The sequence below is a fragment of the Dendrobates tinctorius genome, unplaced genomic scaffold (assembly GCF_039654945.1).
Source record: "Dendrobates tinctorius isolate UK_male_01 unplaced genomic scaffold, ASM3965494v1 ptg000162l, whole genome shotgun sequence".
Classification (NCBI taxonomy): domain Eukaryota; kingdom Metazoa; phylum Chordata; class Amphibia; order Anura; family Dendrobatidae; genus Dendrobates; species Dendrobates tinctorius.
In genome coordinates this window covers 16,783,703-16,804,355 of record NW_027361829.1, presented here as the reverse complement: position 1 = coordinate 16,804,355, position 20,653 = coordinate 16,783,703, and the positions used below count along the sequence as shown (strand labels likewise).

General features: G+C 41.8%; 1 protein-coding gene across 3 annotated transcripts in view; it reads right to left on the bottom strand.

The window, feature by feature from the left end:
• The window catches only part of TERT (telomerase reverse transcriptase), a 159,899-nt gene that overhangs the window by 105,754 nt on the left and 33,492 nt on the right, over nt 1–20,653 (bottom strand). For all 3 annotated transcript variants that reach the window (XR_012220872.1, XM_073549864.1, XM_073549865.1), the window contains exons 5-6: nt 19,833–20,015; nt 1,412–1,573 (exon numbers count right to left, since the gene is read on the bottom strand). Coding sequence is in view for 2 of the 3 variants with exons in the window: in XM_073549864.1 (XP_073405965.1) it covers nt 1,412–1,573; nt 19,833–20,015 (345 nt within the window). In the remaining variant the exon portion in view is untranslated. The remainder of the gene's footprint in view (nt 1–1,411; nt 1,574–19,832; nt 20,016–20,653) is intronic.

Genomic DNA, 20,653 nt, shown 5'->3' with positions numbered 1-20,653 from the left:
ATACATGTGTAAAAATTTGTGCATCATTCCCAAGATGACTCATGGCTATACTAGCTCAAAAGGGTACTGCTACTCAATACTGAGCAAAGGGTCTGAATATTTATGACCATGTGATATTTCAGCTTTTCTTTCTTAACAAATTTGCAAAAATGTCTACATTTCTGATTTTTTTCAGTCAAGATGGGGTGCAGAGTGTACATTAATGAGAAAAAAAAATGAACTTTGAATTTACTAAATGGCTGCAATGAAACAAGGAGTGAAAAATTGGCGTACTCCAGAGATATTGCACAACAATTTTTGGGGTCCATTTTTTCCTGCTATCCTTGTGAAAAAGAAAAATTGAAATGAAACTTTTTTGAGGGAAAAAGTTTAACGCTCATTTTCCCTTCCACGCTCCATTTATTCCTGTGAAGCATCTGAAGGCCTAAACTTCTTGAATGTGGTTTTGAGCATCTTGAGGGGTGCAGTTTTCAGAAGGTCGTCATTTTTTGGATATTTTCTGTCATATCGACCCCTCAAAGTCACTTCAAATGTGTTGTGGTCCGTAAAAAAAAAAAAAAAATGGTTTTGTTAATTTTATAGCAAAATAAGAAATTTCTTATCAACTTTTAACCCTTCTAACTTCGTAACAAAAAAAAAATTATGTTTCAAAAATTGTGCTGATGTAAAGTAGACATGTGGTAAATGTTATTTATGAGCTATTTTCTGTGATATAACTGATTTAAGTACACAAAGTTTGAAAATTGCTGAATTGTCACCAAATTTACGATATTTTCAGAAATAAATGCAAGTTAAATCAAACATATTTTACCACTATCATGAATTACAATATGTCACAAAAAAACAAATCTCATAAAGTGACAGTGGTCAGAATTAAAAAAAATTGGCCCTTCATGAAGGTGAAAACAGGATCTGGCGTGAAGGGGTCAAATATAATATCACTGTTTGTTTAGAGGAGATCTTAGTACTGGGATGCCACGGCTTCTCAGAAAAAGGCTGCAGTCTGTGCCATGAATCGCAAATTAAATCTCAGTACCAATAAATCTTTACAAGGATTACACAGTCCTAGATCAGGTGGTGGTGATTAGCAGGGCACCTCTCGTGCCCTCTTGCATTCTTTAAGTCAAGCAGTGGGATCCTCTCAATGTTACTGGTGCAAAAACAGTTTTAGGACACATATAAAACCATGGCTCAGTGAACAAGGAAGACGCAGCATTGAAGATACAGTCCCAGATAAATTATACTTTATCTGGGACTGTACTTATTCATTGTTCCCTTGTCTCCCAGTTCTGACTAGATCGGTGCAAGGTATCCCGCAGCTCCGGTCTCCGAACACCCAGTTTGGTGAGCGGACACATGCTTTTTCACATGTAAAAGCATGTTTTATGATCTTTGATGAAACAAATCTTACATGTCTTTTAAAAGTTTTCCTAATCCGACCTTGTGAATCCATCCAAAGCATGGCGTAGCGACGTATGCAGTAAACCTCTTCATTATCTGTATTAATTACTTTTGAGATTACTTCAGAAACTTTGGAGTGAGGAATTGTGTCGTATGCTTCCTTTATATCAGTCTAGAAACAAAACACAGTTAACAGTGCTATTTTTAACAAGAGCCAAGAAACAAAAAAAAAAACAAAACAAAAATCAGCACACTTACATAAACATGTTCTAGCACAGCTTATTAGGGCACCTCAATACTCAATGTGAACATAAAATTAGATTATAAGTCTCCAAAATTCAGCTAGCTGGAGAAACCTCTCTCCTGGCATTAACCCCTTAACATCGAGACATATTCTTGTTTTTCTCTCCCTTCTTCCAAGAACTATAACTTTTATTTTTTTTATTTCATTCACTGAGTGAACTGTATGAGGGCTTGCTTTTTGTATACTGAGCTGTCCTTTTCTTTGGTACATATGACATTTTGACCACAGTTTTTGAGGGACATGTTTACTTATGGCTTACTTACTGTAAAGACTGAATATTTTTAGATTTTTCTAGATTGTAACACCACATGTTAAAAAAAAGCGCTTCAACTACTTTTTACATAGTTTTTGTAGTCACCTAGGGGACTAGAATCTGCTGGAGTTGGATAGCTTGTACTATAAACTAGGACTTTGTGGTACTGCACAATATAATGAAATTAACTATCTAATCCTATGAAGTTCCACTAAGGAGGCAACAAGGGCCTTCAGTAGGTCAGGACATCCCATTGTCCCCTGTGATTGCATTGTTTGCGGAGAAAGGGAGGGTTATAGGTTGCCCGAAATGACGCCCAGACCATTTAAATGACATTGTCAAAGTCTCAGAATGGCATGGAAATAGTTAAACGGCAACAATCAGAGGCAGCGCTGGTCATTTAGAGGCAGAAGCTAGCTGTATAACAACAGGCACCCACTCTCCTGCATGGTGCTAAGGCCCCTTTCACATACCAGTTTTTTGGCGTCAGTCGTAATCCGTCGGCTCGACGGATTTGTCGCAGATTGTGAAAAACTGATGCGATGGATCCATTTATTCGCAGGATCTAGATCTGTCACATCAGTTTTTTCATCCATTTCTTCAGATTTTCGACAGATCGGTTTTTTAAAAGCCGGCCATTCAGTGCGCTGTACAGTAAAATCACACTGACATGAATCGAAGGTATATACACACACACACACGTCATTAAGAAACACATATATACGGTGCGTTGCGAAAGTATTCGGCTCCCTTGAACTTTTCAACCTTTTCCCACATATCAGGCTTCAAACATAAAGATACCAAATGTAAATTTTTGTTCAAGAATCAACAACAAGTGGGACAAAATTGTGAAGTTGAACAAAATTTATTGGTTATTTTAAATTTTTGTGAAATTTCAAAAACTGAAAAGTGGGGCATGCAATATTATTCGGCCCCTTTAACTTAATACTTTGTTGCGCCACCTTTTGCTGCGATTACAGCTGCAAATCGCTTGGGGTATGTCTCTATCAGTTTTGTACATCGAGAGACAGAAATTCTTACCCATTCTTCCTTGGCAAACAGCTTGAGCTCAGTGTGGTTTGATGGAGATCGTTTGTGAACAGCAGTTTTCAGCTCTTTCCACAGATTCTCGATTGGATTCAGGTCTGGACTTTGACTTGGCCATTCTAACACCTGGATACGTTTGTGAACCATTTCATTGTAGATTTTGCTTTATGTTTGGGATCATTGTCTTGTTGGAAGTCAAATCTCCGTCCCAGTCTCAGATCTTTTGCAGACTCCAACAGGTTTTCTTCAAGAATGGTCCTGTATTGGTTCCATCCATCTTCCCATCAATTTTAACCATCTTCCCTGTCCCTGCTGAAGAAAAGCAGCCACAAACCATAATGCTGCCACCGCCATGTTTGACAGTGGGGATGGTGTGTTCAGGGTGATGAGCTGTGTTGCCTTTACGCCAAACATATAGTTTGGCAAAAGTTCGATTTTGGTTTCATCTGACCAGAGCACCTTCTTCCACATGTTTGGTGTGTCTCCCAGGTGGCTTGTTGCAAACTTTAAACAACACTTTTTATGGATATCTGAGAAATGGATTTCTTCTTGCCACTCTTCCATAAAGGCCAGATTTCTGCAGTGCACGACTGATTGTTGTCCTATGGACAGACCACCTGAGCTGATTATGGGCCTCTTGGCTGCATCGCTGATCAGTTTTCTCCTTGTTTGAGATGAAAGTTTAGAGGGACGGCCGGGTCTTGGTAGATTTGCAGTGGCATGATACTCCTTCCATTTCAATATGATCGCTTGCACAGTGCTCCTTGGGATGTTTAAAGTTTGGGAAAACATTTTGTATCCAAATCCGGCTTTAAACTTCTCCACAACAGTATCACGGACCTGCCTGTTGTGTACCTTGGTCTTCATGATGCTCTCTTTGCTTCAAACAGAACCCTGAGACTATCACAGAGCAGGTGCATTTATACGGAGACTTGATTACACACAGGTGGATTATATTTATCATCACTAGTCATTTAGGACAACATTGGATCATTCCGAGATCCACAATGAACTTCTGGAGAGAGTTTGCTGCACTTAAAGTAAAGGGGCCGAATAATATTGCACGCCCCACTTTTCAGTTTTTGAATTTCCACGAAAATTTAAAATAACCAATAAATTTTGTTCAACTTCACAAATGTGTTCCACTTGTTGATTCTTCACCAAAAATTTACATTTGGTATCTTTATGTCTGAAGCATGATATGTGGGAAAAGGTCGAAAAGTTCAAGGGAGCCGAATACTTTCGCAAGGCACTGTACATATATTTATAATTCACTAGCTGAAGAGCCCGGCCTTGCCCAGGCATAGTAACTAACTACGGTTAGTTATAACAAATTATAATGATTATATCTAAATACATAGTGCTGTGCAAATTAATTGGGACAAAGCATTTTTTTAAGTAAAATCGTAAGTTGGTTACCAGTCAGTGATTCAAATCAGTTTTAACTGCTTTGAACAGGCACTCACACCTGTTCAAAGCAGTTAAAACTAGTTTGAATCACTGACTGGTGACCAAGTTACGATTCTACTTAAAAAAATGCTTTGTCCCAATTTAATTTGCACAGCACTGTAATATATTTAGGGTTTTTCCCTAAAGACAGGACCTGCGATGAGGTCATGGTCACATGATCAGCCCATGTGATGTCTACCTCACCGGTGCGAGGGGTTATGGGATATGTAATGGAGGTTGGTATTTGGCACATGGTGAGTGTGTCTGGAAGTTACAGGAACTTGGCTGGTCTTAGCCTGAACTTGTATACAGGATCCAAATGCTGCAGGACTATAGCAGCAAGACTCTCAACAACCCTGGAAATGGCACCTGGCAGATGCCGCAGGACCTGGCAGCCACTTAGTTAAGCCCGTCCCGTGCAAGGGGTGAGTCTGGGGACCAGTGGTTCTGCAAGCTGGAGTACATTTATGTTTTTCCCTTATTTTCTGTTAACCTGCTGTTTGCAAAGTGACATTAAACCACTGAAATTAGACTTTAAGCCTGTGTGTTGCCTCGTTACTGCAGCCCTGCCATTACCTACCAGAGTGAATCCCTACAACTGGTGGAGAATGCGGGCAAACGCAGAGAGGCGAGGCTGTTTTTGCTTATTTTTGATCTGTACCCCAGCCTATGTCCTGGGTGAAACAAGTGGCACAGACCCAGGCGGGGAACTTTCCAGAAATGGAGGCCACGGTCAAAACGATTGTAGAGGCCATGCGACAGCAGGCTATGCAGCAGCAGCAGCAGGAAACCAATCAGCTATTGATACAGCATATCATGACAGCACAGACAAACCGGGGAGTCCATGATGTCCGGAAAGCGGTTCATACAGCGGTTCCCAAAATGGAGAAGTCGGACGATGTGGAGGCGTACCTGGAGATGTTCGAAGGAGTCGCTGAGAGAGAGAAGCTACCCCGGGGCCAGTGGGCAGAAATCATCGCTCAGTTTCTGGCCCCAGGACCGTTGAAAGCGTATCAGGACCTACCCAAAGAGTAAAGGGCAGACTACACGGTCGTCAAGGGTGAGATACTGGCACGTCTTGGGGTAAATGTGTTAGTTCGGGCCCAGCGGGTACACCAGTGGGAGTTTACCCCCTCCAATCCGGCTCGGTCCCAGTATTACGACCTGTTGCACCTGTTACAAAAATGGTTGCAGCCTGAGGTGTCGTCCCCCACGGCCATCTGGACCGCATAGTGACTGATAAATTTTGGAGGGCTTTGACCCACTCCCTCCAGACATGGGTCGGACAGGCATCCCCTACTAATGTCATGCAGATGATAGACATCATAGAAAGGTATGGGGCTACCAAAGAGCTACAGGGAGGGACTCCCCGGAAGGTTCTCTAAGTCTCCACCCCTGGTTCGGCGAGCGGAGCCCAGGAAGGCCGCTTAGGACTTACCTGGGGAAGTAAGGAGCCCCATAATCTGCTGGCGGTGCCAGGAACCAGGCCATATGAGAGTGGATTACCCCCACCTGGCTGACCCAGGGACACCAACTTTGGGTACCGCCAGTCTCACTATGCCGAACCGTTGTGTGCAATGGGCACCCCGAAAGGTCCCAATATGGAACATTTTTGTCAGGTTGAAGTGAAGGGCACCCTGGCTGTGGCCCTATTGGACTCAGGGAGTCTTGTAACCCTGGTACGAGCCAGCTAGATACAAACTAGTGAGTATACGGGTCAGAAAATTGGGGTGTTGTGTATACATGGGGACTTAAAAGACTATCCCACCGCTCTTGTGGTGGTCAGGACGCCAGCGGGGAGGCAATGCCACGAGGTGGGTGTTGTGACTAATTTGCATTATGAGGTGATAATTGGAAGAGACTTTCCTTTATTTTCTATGCTGTGGCCATCTGTTGTCTCACCCACGAAGCAACTGCCGGCACCAGTGGCAACCAGGTTACATTCTCCAGAAGTAGGGCATGAACCTGGTGGCCCGGAGGAAGAAGTGCTGGTGGTAAGGTTAACCTTCCCTTTGGTGGACGAGGGGAAGTATTATCCCATAGAAGTATTGGCTGGAGAGGTGGAAGACTTGCCGCCGGGACCCGAATTGTCAGACTTGAATGTGTCAGGTGACAATTTTGGTATCGCGCAACTCCGAGACCCTACTTTGACCCGGGCCAGAGAAAATGTATTGTTTGTCAATGGGGAACCCCAACAACCTGGGGTAGCTACAGTGCTGCCACGCTTTGAGCTACACCAAGATTTGTTGTACCAAGTGGAGAAAATACTTGGGGAACTGGTAGAACAGTTACTCGTACCTCAGACATATCGTAGGCTGGTAGTGGACTTAGCGCATGCGCATGTACTTGGTGGGCATTTGGGACAAAAGAAAACCCTAGACCGAATTCGGCAGCGGTTCTACTGGCTAGGGGTCCATGAAAAAGTTAAACGGTACTGTAATTCCTGTACAGTGTGCCAGGTAACCAGTCTCACTTTCGGAGTCCTTTGGTGCCTTTGCCAATTATAGAGGTACCCTTCGAGAGAGTGGCAATGGATCTGGTGGGACCTCTCAATAAGTCAACAAGGGGACACCAACACATCCTGGTAGTTCTAGATTATGCTACCCGATATCCTGAGGCCATTCCTCTGCGCCACACATCAGCTAAGCTTATAGCAAAGGTACTCATGGGTATGTTTTTGTGGGTGGGAATTCCTCAAGAGATTTTAACAGACCAGGGAACCCCCTTTATGTCAAAAATTATGAAGGAACTCTGCCGTTTGCTAAATGTTAAGCAGTTGCGCACATCGGTCTATTATCCCCAAACAGCCGGTCTGGTAGAAAGGTTCAATAAGACGCTGAAAAACATGTTAAAAAAGGCAGTTTTCAAAGATGGGAAGGACTGGGATCTCTTATTGCCATATTTGTTGTTTGCAGTGTGGGAGGTGCCTCAGGCATCTACGGGGTTCTCGCCCTTTGAGCTATTATACGGCAGACATCCACGGGGCTTACTCGATATAGCCAAAGAGGCCTGGGAGAACCAACCAACCCCCCACAAAAGTGTGATAGAACATGTTGCAAAAATGCAAGAAAGAATGGAGACAGTCCTACCCTTAGTCCGGGAACATATGGAGGCAGCACAACAGTCACAGAATCGGGTCTATAACCGGGAGGCTCGGGTAAGAACCTTTAGCCCTGGGGATCGGGTGTTGGTACTTGTGCCTACCGTAGATAGCAAATTCCTTGCAAGGTGGCAAAGACCTTACGAGATCATGGAAAAGGTGGGGCCAGTAGACTACAAGGTACACCAGCCAGGACAGAGAAAGCCCGAACAGGTTTACCTTGTTAATTTGCTTAAACCATGGAAAGATAGAGAAAACATTGATGGGGATAGTCCGCTGCCTGCATTTCAGATGGAAAAGGCTCCATTACCTGGGGACGAGGCAAGAAAAGCCCAACCCGCAGTCAAAATTGCAGATACTTTGTCTCCTAGACAGGTTCAGGAGGTCTGGGAGTTCATTAGCCGAAATACAGATGTTTTTATGGAGTTCCCCGGACGCACCTCTCTAATCCAACATGACATTGTCACGGAGCCACAGGCCAAAGTCTGACTAAAGCCATATCGGGTGCCTGAGGCCCAGCGACAAGCCATCTCGGAAGAGGTGGAAACAATGCTACAGTTAGGGGTCATAGATTGTCCCAAAGTGAGTGGGCTAGCCCAATAGACGTAATACCCAAGCCTGATGGGTCTCTAAGATTCTGTAATGATTTTAGAAAGCTTAATGACATTTCAAAGTTTGACACCTACCCCATGCCCCGGGTTGACGAGTTGATAGAGCAATTTGGGCAGGCACGGTATTTTACAACTCTGGACCTCACAAAAGGTTATTGGCAGGTACCCCTAAAAGAGGCGGCAAAGGAAAAAACGGCTTTTGTGACGCCCGAGGGGCTGTTCCAGTATAAGGTGTTACCCTTTGGGTTGCATGGCGCACGAGCAACGTTCCAGCGATTAATGGATATTGTTCTCCGTCCCCATCGCCCCTATGCCTCAGCCTATCTAGACGATATTATTGTGTATAGCACCGACTGGGAAAGTCACTTAGCAAAAGTATAGGCAGTGATAGCCCTGCTTGTCGCAGAGAGTCTAACTGCCAACCCAAAGAAGTGTTCCATAGGGTTAGAGGAAGCTCGGCACTTGGGTTACATCATTGGGAGAGGAGTTCTCAAGCCTCAAGTAAGCAAAGTGGAGGCAATTCAGAACTGGCCCCGTCCTCTCACAACAAAACAGGTAAAAGCCTTTTTAGGTTTGGTGGGATATTACAGGCGGTTCATTCCCAACTTTGCATCCCTGTCCGCGCCTTTAACAGACTGTGTAAAAGGAAGGAAATCTGTGATGGTCAACTGGAATGATCAGTAAGAGGGGGCATTTACAAAGTTAAAAGATAGAGATAGATAGATATATATATATATACAGTGGGGAAAAAAAGTATTTAGTCAGTCAGCAATAGTGCAAGTTCCACCACTTAAAAAGATGAGAGGCGTCTGTAATTTACATCATAGGTAGACCTCAACTATGGGAGACAAACTGAGAAAAAAAAATCCAGAAAATCACATTGTCTGTTTTTTTTTCATTTTATTTGCATATTATGGTGGAAAATAAGTATTTGGTCAGAAACAAAATTTCATCTCAATACTTTGTGATATATCCTTTGTTGGCAATGACAGAGGTCAAACGTTTTCTGTAAGTCTTCACAAGGTTGCCACACACTGTTGTTGGTATGTTGGCCCATTCCTCCATGCAGATCTCCTCTAGAGCAGTGATGTTTTTGGCTTTTCGCTTGGCAACACGGACTTTCAACTCCCTCCAAAGGTTTTCTATAGGGTTGAGATCTGGAGACTGGCTAGGCCACTCCAGGACCTTGAAATGCTTCTTACGAAGCCACTCCTTCGTTGCCCTGGCGGTGTGCTTTGGATCATTGTCATGTTGAAAGACCCAGCCACGTTTCATCTTCAATGCCCTTGCTGATGGAAGGAGGTTTGCACTCAAAATCTCACGATACATGGCCCCATTCATTCTTTCATGTACCCGGATCAGTCGTCCTGGCCCCTTTGCAGAGAAACAGCCCCAAAGCATGATGTTTCCACCACCATGCTTTACAGTAGGTATGGTGTTTGATGGATGCAACTCAGTATTCTTTTTCCTCCAAACACAACAAGTTGTGTTTCTACCAAACAGTTCCAGTTTGGTTTCATCAGACCATAGGACATTCTCCCAAAACTCCTCTGAATCATCCAAATGCTCTCTAGCAAACTTCAGACGGGCCCGGACATGTACAGGCTTAAGCAGTGGGACACGTCTTGCACTGCAGGATCTGATTCCATGGTGGCGTAGTGTGTTACTTATGGTAGGCCTTGTTACATTGGTCCCAGCTCTCTGCAGTTCATTCACTAGGTCCCCCCGTGTGGTTCTGGGATTTTTGCTCACCGTTCTTGTGATCATTCTGACCCCACGGGGTGGGATTTTGCGTGGAGCACCAGATCGAGGGAGATTATCAGTGGTCTTGTATGTCTTCCATTTTCTAATTATTGCTCCCACAGTTGATTTCTTCACTCCAAGCTGGTTGGCTATTGCAGATTCAGTCTTCCCAACCTGGTGAAGGGCTACAATTTTGTTTCTGGTGTCCTTTGACAGCTCTTTGGTCTTCACCATAGTGGAGTTTGGAGTCAGACTGTTTGAGGGTGTGCACATGTGTCTTTTTATACTGATAACAAGTTTAAACAGGTGCCATTACTACAGGTAATGAGTGGAGGAAAGAGGAGACTCTTAAAGAAGAAGTTACAGGTCTGTGAGAGCCAGAAATCTTGATTGCTTGTTTCTGACCAAATACTTATTTTCCACCATAATATGCAAATAAAATGAAAAAAAAACAGGCAATGTGATTTTCTGGATTTTTTTTTCTCAGTTTGTCTCCCATAGTTGAGGTCTACCTATGATGTAAATTACAGACACCTCTCATCTTTTTAAGTAGTGGAACTTGCACTATTGCTGACTGACTAAATACTTTTTTTCCCCACTGTATATATATATAGTGGTCTAGTGACCGCCATGTTTGACTGTAGGGACCGTGTTTTTTTCTTTGAATGCCTCTTTTTTTTCTTCTGTAAACTATGTTGATGCCTTTGCCCAAAAAGCTCTACTTTTGTCTCATCTGACCAGAGAACATTCTTCCAAAACGTTTTCGGCTTTTTCAGGTAAGTTTTGGCAAACTCCAGCCTGGCTTTTTTATGTCTCGGGGTAAGAAGTGGGGTCTTCCTGTTTCTCCTACCATACAGTCCCTTTTCATTCAGACGCCGACGGATAGTACGGGTTGACACTGTTGTACACTCGGACTGCAGGGCAGCTTGAACTTGTTTGGATGTTAGTCGAGGTTCTTTATCCAACATCCGCACAATCTTGCGTTGAAATCTCTTGTCAATTTTTCTTTTCCGTCCACATCTAGGGAGGTTAGCCACAGGGCCATGGGCTTTAAACTTCTTGATGACACTGCGCACGGTAGACACAGGAACATTCAGGTCTTTGGAGATGGACTTATAGGCTTGAGATTGCTCAAACTTCCTCACAATTTGGTTTCTCAAGTCCTCAGACAGTTCTTTGGTCTTCTTTCTTTTCTCCATGCTCAATGTGGTACACACAAGGACACAGGACAGAGGTTGAGTCAACTTTAATCCATGTCAACTGGCTGCAAGTGTGATTTAGTTATTACCAACACCTGTTAGGTGCCACAGGTAAGTTACAGGTGCTGTTAATTACACAAATTAGAGAAGCATCACATGATTTTTCGAACAGTGCCAATACTTTTGTCCATCCTCTTTTTTATGTTTGGTGTGGAATTATATCCAATTTGGCTTTAGGACAATTCTTTTTGTGTTTTTTCATTTAAGACAAATTAAATGAAGACAATAATACCAAAGAATTAGTGTTTGCAATCATTTTCAGGAAGAGACTGAGTATTATCTGACAAAATTGCAGGGGTGTCAATACTTTTGGCCACAACTGTATATATATAATTACATATGGGAAAAACTGGTTTAACCTATACATATTCCTTATCAAAAGGATACTCTCAAAAGTATTGAATCATGCAAATAAGGACTATTAGAGAGTCATTTTTAGTCCAAGAAATACAAGAAAACAAGTCGTATATAATAAAGGACCACAATAAATGGTCCATACCTTTATTTCATAGTACAAAAAACACCAACAATAAATTCACAAAGTTATAAAATGTAAACAATACAATAACAGGCAGGCAGCTTTATAACCATTTCTGCAATGGTACGCAAAAACCATTAGGGTGAGAACAGATACTTTCACTTATGAAAATTATATATAAAAATCTCACAACAAGAGAAAGTGCAAAAATGCATTATATCTGGGAATATGTATCTATTTCAAGCATGGCTCTGGAGAAAAGAGATCAAATACTATAAGGTTCCTGTGCTAATACATAATGTGTGTCCATTAAGGAACAACACAACCACAATTCTAAAAAAACTCTTATTCCACCCAAAAACCCAAATAATGCTTACCCATAATGGATGCGTTTACCAAAGCGCAATAACCCCGACGCGCGTTTCGCTGTTGCTTCCTCTGGGGGAAATGCCTTCTCTTGTAAGAAAGCGTCTTTTTCCATCTCCACCACGCTTTGAATTTGGAAAAAGACGCCTTCTTGCAAGAGAGGCTATTGGATATTCTGTCTGGGGTCTAGATATCCAAATGGGTTAAACAAAAGAACAGAGATCATGTATCATTATTGATGGTTATTGCTATATTTTAAGTATTTGTATATACGTCAATTAATTTGTTTTTATGTGGTATTATGCAAACCTAGAGAATGTGGAGTTTTGCACACAGGACCTTTCTATTAAAACATGTGACAGAAGGTGATATCGTCATTGGTCTCTATGGAACATAGGCATTGTTGTAATGCTCACAGGACCTTTGGCTTGTTCATGTGATTTACATTGCAGTTCTCATTGGTCAGCACTAAGTATAAGGTTTGCACTATGCTAGTAATTTGCAGCTGTGATAAAGACCCATGTAGGGTCGAAACGCGTAGCTGATGTCTCAGTGCCTCATAGCACATCTATCCACTCATGAGGAGTAAGCCGCTGTACTATTTTAATTTCTCAATAAAGCAAGAAATTTTATCAGCTGGAACGCCCCTTATGTTTCTGTCTACTATCAACTATCGTTGGGTCCAGACGAGGTTCCGCGCTGTGGCTTTGGTTGGTGAGCTGGCTAGGGCTTTTTTAGCCCATTTTTTCTTCTATTTGTGCTATCCCTTAAAGAGAGCATGGGATCAGAACCAAAGCGCTAAATGGATATGCCCTGATTTGCATACCAATTATCCCTTTAATAGAATCCTGGGGTCAGAATCAGAGCGTTGAGGGATTTGCCCTAACTTCCATACAGGAAATCCCTTTAAGAGAGTCTGGGGTCAGTACCAGAGAAATTGAAGGCAATTGCCCTTACTTCTATATCGGGGATCCCTTTAAGAGAGCCTGGGGTCAGAACCAGAATGCTGAGTGGAATTGCTCTAACTTCCATACCGGGGATCCCTTTAAGAGAGGACTGGGGTCAGAACCAAAGCACTGGATTTGCCCTGACTTCCATACCAATGATCCCTTTAATAGAAGCCTGGAGTCAGAATCAGAGCGCTGAGGGATTTGCTCTAACTTCCATACCGGAGATCCCTTTAAGAGAGGACTGGGGTCAGTACCAAAGCGCAGAGTGGATTTGCTCTCACTTCCATACTGAAGATCCCTTTAAGAGAGGACTGGGGTCAGAACCAGAGCACTTAGTGGAATTGCCCTAACTTCCATACCAATGATCCCTTTAAGAGACCCTGGAGTGAGAACCACAGAGCTGAGTGGAACGGTCATAACTTCCATACCGGGGATCCCTTTAAGAGATGCCTGGGGTCAAAACCAAAGTGCTGGATGGATTTGCCCTGACTTCCACACCGGAGATCCCTTTAAGAGGGAAGAAGTGCCTATGGGATGGAGTATGTGTGATGGGTATATGGGCACGGGAGGGGGGATTCATTTCTGTCATGTGCTCTGTTCCCGGGGATGACAGATTTCTCCCACCAGGTCAGTGTCTGCTGAGTAGTTGTTGAGTGAGAAAACTGTTGCTTCATAGCAACCAATCACAGCTCAGCTTCTTTTAAATGGCTCTGGTGAAATGAAAGATGCTTCGTGATTGGTTGGTGATACACTCATAATATATATATATATATATATATATATATATATATATATATATATATATATATATATATATATATATATATATATATATATGAGAGAGAGTTCTACATAGCATAATAGCTGCTAAATCAATTGCCGGCTTCTGTGAAATCATTACAGAACCCGACATGATATGACACATGGTTTACGTATAGTAAACCATGTCATAAAATGATTTATGCATTTCAGTGTTTTAATCAATTTAGTAGTTTGTGTTAGGAAAAATTGGGAACTCTAGGGGTTAAATTTAAGGCTATAATCACGTGGGCTCCCATGCAATTTTCTCCGCCATAGAGGGAAAGCCAGTGAGTGAGGGCAGATATTAACAGCCTAGAGAGGGACCATGAATTCATTCTTTCTGCAGTGGTTTACAGCGGGGCCAGTAGCATTAGCACCGGTCCCTGTTGTAAACTAGTTAACCCCTTGTGATGGATTGCAGCGGGGGACTTGACTGAATGGCGGAGAGTTATGTATGTTGATGGTTATTTTATTTTTTTTACAGAGCAAGGGCTCTTTTCGATTGGCAGAATAATACATTTTGTCAAAAACTTTGTGTATTTATTTCATTAAAATATTTTTTAATTATGTCTTTTTTAACCCTTTACTACTCTAGGGTTAATAATGGATAGGTGTCTTGACATCTCTCCATTAACCCGGCTTAATGTCACCTTTCAATAGCAAGGTGACATTAACCCATTATTAACCCATGAGCCACCGCTAAAGGCCATGGGGAAAAGAGAGGCTAAGTGCCAGAAAAGGCGCATCTTATAGATGGTTGGGGGCAGATTTTTTTTAGCCATGGGGGCAAAAACAATGGTCCCTCTCTAGGCTATTAATATCTGCCCTTACTCACTGGCTTTCCCTCTCTGGCGGAGAAAATTGCGCGGGAGCCAACGCAATTTTTTTCTGTGATTATAGCCTTAAATTTAACCCATAGAGTTCCAAATTTTTCCTAACACAAACTACTAAATTGATTAAACACTGACATACATAAATCGTTTTGATATGACATGGTTTACTATATGCAAACCATGTGTTATATCATGTAGGGGTCGGGAATGATTTTTCTGAAGCCGGAAATTGATTTAGCGGCTATTATGCTATGTAGAACTCTATGAACTATAAATTATATATTTTTTTCCCCCTTTTTCCTATGTGTATATATATCTATTCTTTCTTTGATGTTTTAACCTGTCAGGAGCATACTCAGTTAAAAAGACGGATCCGTCGCTGGCATCCGTCATTTGACGGATGACGACGGATCCTGCGCCAATAGGTTTTCATTCTAGCAAGCGATGGACATTTTTCAACGGACACAAGAACGTTGCTTTGTGCGTCGTGTCCGGCTGCAGGATAAAAATTTTTTCGACGGATCCGGCGAACGACGGACGAAACATGAAGGAAGGATGGGAAATTTTGAAAAATGACATTCTCAAAGCACAAAACCCAATCGTTAACAATTCAAAAAAGAGGGAAGGATATGAAGCATTTAAGTAACCAGGATGGATGAACACAGAACTAAAGGTACCGTTACACTACGCGATGCACCAGTGATGGCGACAACGACACGACCTGGTAAGGATCGCTGGTATGTCGCTAAATGGTCGCTAGTAAGCTGTCAAACAGACAGATCTACTCAACAGCGCAGCAACGATCTGACGATCCGTATAGCGACCTCGGCGGTTGTTGGGACCTTGTCACATGACAGCTATTCTGACGACTCCCGCCTGTGTCCCTGAGTTCTGAGTCGAGTCGCCAACGAGGTTGCTCGTCGGCGTCAAACACAAAAATGCATGCTGGCCAGCAGGACACCAGCGATCAAAATATGGCCCAGGACATTCGAACACGATCAGCGAGATCGCAGCGGGGGCCCGGTCGCCACTATGTGTCACATGTAACAAGATCGCTGGCGAGGTCGCTGTTGCTTCACAAAATCTGTGACGTTTCAGCGATCTCGCTAACGATCTCGCTATGTGAGACAGGGCCTTTAAACACATGCTAAAAAGGAAGAAAGAAATGTTTATCAAATAGAAAGAGGGCGCATATCTAAAGAAGAATATAATGCTGTCTGCAGAACCTTCAGGGCAGAGGGCAAAAAAGAGGATGTACTAGTCCAGAATATTTATAGATGGTATAGAAAATTTTATTGTTAAAAATTCATTTACAAGAGTATACTCAGACAGAACACAGGAAAAGACATCAGGGGATGATGGAAAAATAGTGCACAATATGTAGCTGTAAATAAAGGCGCTACACCTCAATGAAAGACCACATAAGGAAAATGTAATTCAAAATAATTCAATTATAATCCTAATAGGAAAGAGCCAAGTAGTATAGCCTAAGATATAAAAGACAGATGTCTATAACACATGCACAAATATTGCTTAATCTACCAAATAGTTAATTTATGCAACGCGGGCCATGTTACCTGAATACAGTAAAGAAGCTCAGCTGTGGTGGTCATCAAGAGGGGGTGTACGCGCCGACCCCCTGGGGGTCTAAAGTAAAAGTCAAAGATGCTATAGAATTTTTACAGGATGAAAATTATGAAATGGTAAGAAAGGATGTTGCGACGGCCAAACTTTCAAATTCCTATTTTGCATCTGTTTTCTCTCAGAAAGGAAATGTAACATCAACTGATCTTCACTTTCCTATTAAAATGAATAGAAGAATCCAGGATATCTATAAACAGAGAGATAGTGAGGAAACACTTAGCTAACATAAATGAATTCAAGTCTCCAGGTCCAGATGAATTACACCCCAGAGTACTGAAGGAGATCGCAGAAGAAATTTTTGAACCACTCTCCATAATGTTTGAAAATTCTTGGAGAACAGAAGTCCCAGAAGACAGGAGAAGAGCAAATGTTGTCCCTATCTTCAAAAAGGGGAAGAAGATGGACCCAGAGAACTATAGGCCGGTGAGTCTAACTTCTATATCAGGAAATATCTTTGAACAAATTATTAAACATCATGTATGTAAGCACCTGGATAAGAATGAAGTGATTAACCAGAGACAAGATGGGTTTGTAACTAATAAGTCATGTCAGATTAACTTAAAATTCCTTCTATGACAGAATCACTGACTGGGTGGATCAGGGAAATGCTGTAGATATAGTCTATCTTGATTTCAGCAAAGCATTTGACAAAGTATCTCACACCATCCTTATTGAAAAAAAATGACCAAGTATGGAATGGACAAGGCAACTGTTAGGTTGATTCATAACTGGCTTAGTGATCGCACCCAGAGTGGTCGTAAATGACTGCACATTCAGTTGGAAGAATGTCTCAAGTGAGGTACCATAGGGTTCTGTCCTGGGCCCTGTATTGTTCAACATCTTTATCAATGATTTAGATGAAGGACTTGAGGGTACACTGATTAAATTTGCTGATGACACAAAGCTAGGAGGGATAGCTAATACTAGAGAAGAGAGAAGATTCAAAAAGATATAAATGAACTGGAGCAGTGGGCAGCAGCTAACAGAATGGTTTTTAACAGGGAAAAATGCAAAGTACTACATTTGGGCATTAAAAATGAAAAAAGCATATACAGAATGGGAGGCATAGGGCTAAGCAACAGAACATGTGAAAAAGTCTTGGATATACGAATAATAAGATGAACATGAGTCAACAGTGTGATGCAGCAGCAAAAAAGGTAAATGCAATTCTGAGATGTATAAACAGAAGCATACAGTCTAGATCACGTGAATCATTATTGCCCTCTACACCTCTTTGGTCAGACCTCATCTGGAATACTGTGTCCAGTTGTGGGCACCACATTTTAAAAAAGACATCAACAAACTGGTGCAAGTTCAGAGACGAGCGACCAGAATGGTGACCGGTCTGCAAACCATGTCCTATGAGGAACAGTTACAGGATTTGGGAATGTTTAGCTTGCAAAAAAGAAGACTGAGAGGAGACTTAATAGCGGTCTACAAATATCTCAAGGGCTGTCACATTGTAGAAGAATCATATTTATTCTTGTTTGCCCAAGGAAAGACTAGAAGTAATGGGATGAAACTGAATGTGAGGAGATACAGATTAGATAGTGGAAAAAACTTTTTGACAGTGAGGGTGATCAATGAGTTAAACAGGCTGCCACGAGAGGTGGCGAGTTCTCCTTCCATGGAAGTCTTCAAACAGAGGCTGGACAGACATCTGTCTGGGATGATTTAGTGAATCCTGCGTTGAACAGGGGGTTGGACCAGATGACCAAGGAGGTCCCTTCCAACTCTACCATTCTATGATACCCCATGTTCAGGGATTTCCAGTAACTTGGGTATCCATGGTTACGACCACTAACAGCTAACTGTCACTACATGAGTGGTCTTAACTATGGATGCCTAAGCTACTGCAATGCCTATACAGGATGAAAGAGATATAGCGAATCAGAAGAACTATGCCACATTTCTAATTTTACTACTGCTACTAATACTACATATTGGGCTAGGATCTTGGAGCTGGGAATACCTCTTTAAGTCATCAAGGAATGCGGTAGAATTTGCATGTTTTGTACTACAAAATCACAAAAGCTTTAATTTAGAAAAAAGATGAGTAATGCAATGAATTTACAAAGTAGATCAACTTTCTTATACCCTTACTGATAGTCATAGGTGGCCATGCACTTCAAAGCTTGGTTATGGCAAGGACCTGAGAATAGTTTGTGGCTAATATACTACAGCTAGATATAAACTCCCTAGCTAATTTTCAAGAAAAGCTCAACATTACTGATTACTGGGTCACAATTTCATGAAATGCTCTTACAGATGCATAAGAGGGATACTCAGGTTAAGAGAAATTTTAAAAATACATCAACTTATATTTCATTATCGGACAACACCTTTAATCGGATGTCTAATGATCTAGTACTTGTTTTCCGAATTCAGCTACATACATGTTATATGCCGCATGACCATAACATGAAACAAATGCATAATGTGCGTGATTAAAGATGTACTCCGGGGAGATAAAAATGTTTTCATATCGACATAACTTCCAAACTATAAAGGCTCACATCCATAGTGTTTTCAATTGTCACAGTATATGCCATTAAGAACTATTCACTGTAATGAAGATGCTGCTCCTGAATGTGCTCACTTCCTTTTGGAATTACAAGTTACAGATCAATCGACGAGGTTTGCTACTGGCATCTAACACAAGACGGCCCACTGACGAACCTGTGTGTGCAGGTTTGTAATGTCAGTGAATTGTCCGTGCTCTGCATAGGTAGGTGACCACCTTTGCTCCTTCAGTTTATCTGTGACAGTCAAAGCTTCCCACCATGCTTCCTGACATATCACAAGCTGGAAAGCTGCAGGCTGTAACCCTCCCACAGTCTATTCCTTTCCCCACCAGCACTACTCTCCACTTCCTTCCATACATTTTGGGGACTCTGGCGCTCTGAAAACTTGTTCATGCCATTCTTATCACTCCTATTTCACACGTATCACACATGGGGTTACTTGTCCATTAGATACTGTAGCGGACGTCATGAAGCTTTCCTCAGGCTTGGAGGCACAAGTCAAACACAAGTGATAAAGGCACAAACAAGTTGCAGGGAGCGGGAAACTACTGAGAGAGTATGGGGGAGGGGAATGGATATTTAGAGGTATACAGCCTACAGCTGCACCACAGCCTGTGATATGTCAGGCAGGGTGGAGGAAAACTGACTCTCCCAGATAAGCTGTGAAGAGTCACCTAGGCAGAGCACAATCGGTGGAATGGCATTACAAACCTAAACACACATGAATCAATGTCAGGATCTGTATCAAGATGGATTTAAGCATCTTTTTTTCTGAGTGGATGACAATTTCATTAGGCAAGGGAAAATAGAAAAATGGTTGAGAATTGGGTAAGGCAGCAGAATTCTCCGATAGTATATTTGCCTGTACTATTGATTTATGTAACAGTAGTTGAAAGGAGAACTCAGTTTAATATAGCCCTTTGTCAGGCCGGTTATCTAAACTGTGAATTTGATATTTTTCCATGGTGTATGATAGTCACAAGTCATCAAGTTCTAATTGTGCTAGGTTTGGGAATTTTTTTAGCATCATAAGTGGCAAAAAACATTTAACATCATACTTGTATATACCTTTACAAAGTAAAGCTTTTCATTTTCCGATTTTGATTCTTTAAGCTCTAGAACATATTTTCTCCATTTCTTATAAATGTCATCCAGCCCAAACACAGAGGAACCAATCAAGTAAGAAGACTTGTCTCTCTCATAATTCAGGACACTAAAGAGGTTTCTCATTTGGGTGCTAAAATGGTGAACCTGTAAAGAAATTAAAAAAGATCATGTGCACAAATCAAAGAACTATGAAGTGCAAAACCGTCATCAAAACATTCCGTTGTACTTCATACCAAGATGACCAAATGAAAATATATTGAAAGGGTTAATAAGGAAATGGTGAGAATCTTGATAAAAGAAGCTATTCTTTGCACTGGAATTTGAATTTGCTCCCCATTCCAGTAGCACCATGGCCCCAGAAGAACCTTCATCACCTAATCGTGCAGCCAATCAGTGGTTAGAGGACTTGTAATCGTGACAGCATCACTCGGGGTCTGGAAGAGGAGAGGAGAATGGATTCCAATGGTAACCGTAGTCTATTTTCTTGCTTTATCAGAATGGCTTCTCACTAGTCATTTTAAACAGTACAAGTAACCCCATTTAATATGATACTACACACCCTCCAAACGCCACAACATTTTTGTCTTGGTCAGTGAAGTATTGAAGAACCTGTGAATTCAGCGTATCACGTTGTATGAAAATAGCAAAGATTAAACCTTTATGAAAATCAAACAATGGTGTTAAAAAAAAAAAAAACGTCTTTGTGTAATGACCAAGGAATTATTTTTGCATTTATTTTTTCCTTTGCCTTCTTTCAAGGGCTATAACTCTTATTTTTCTAT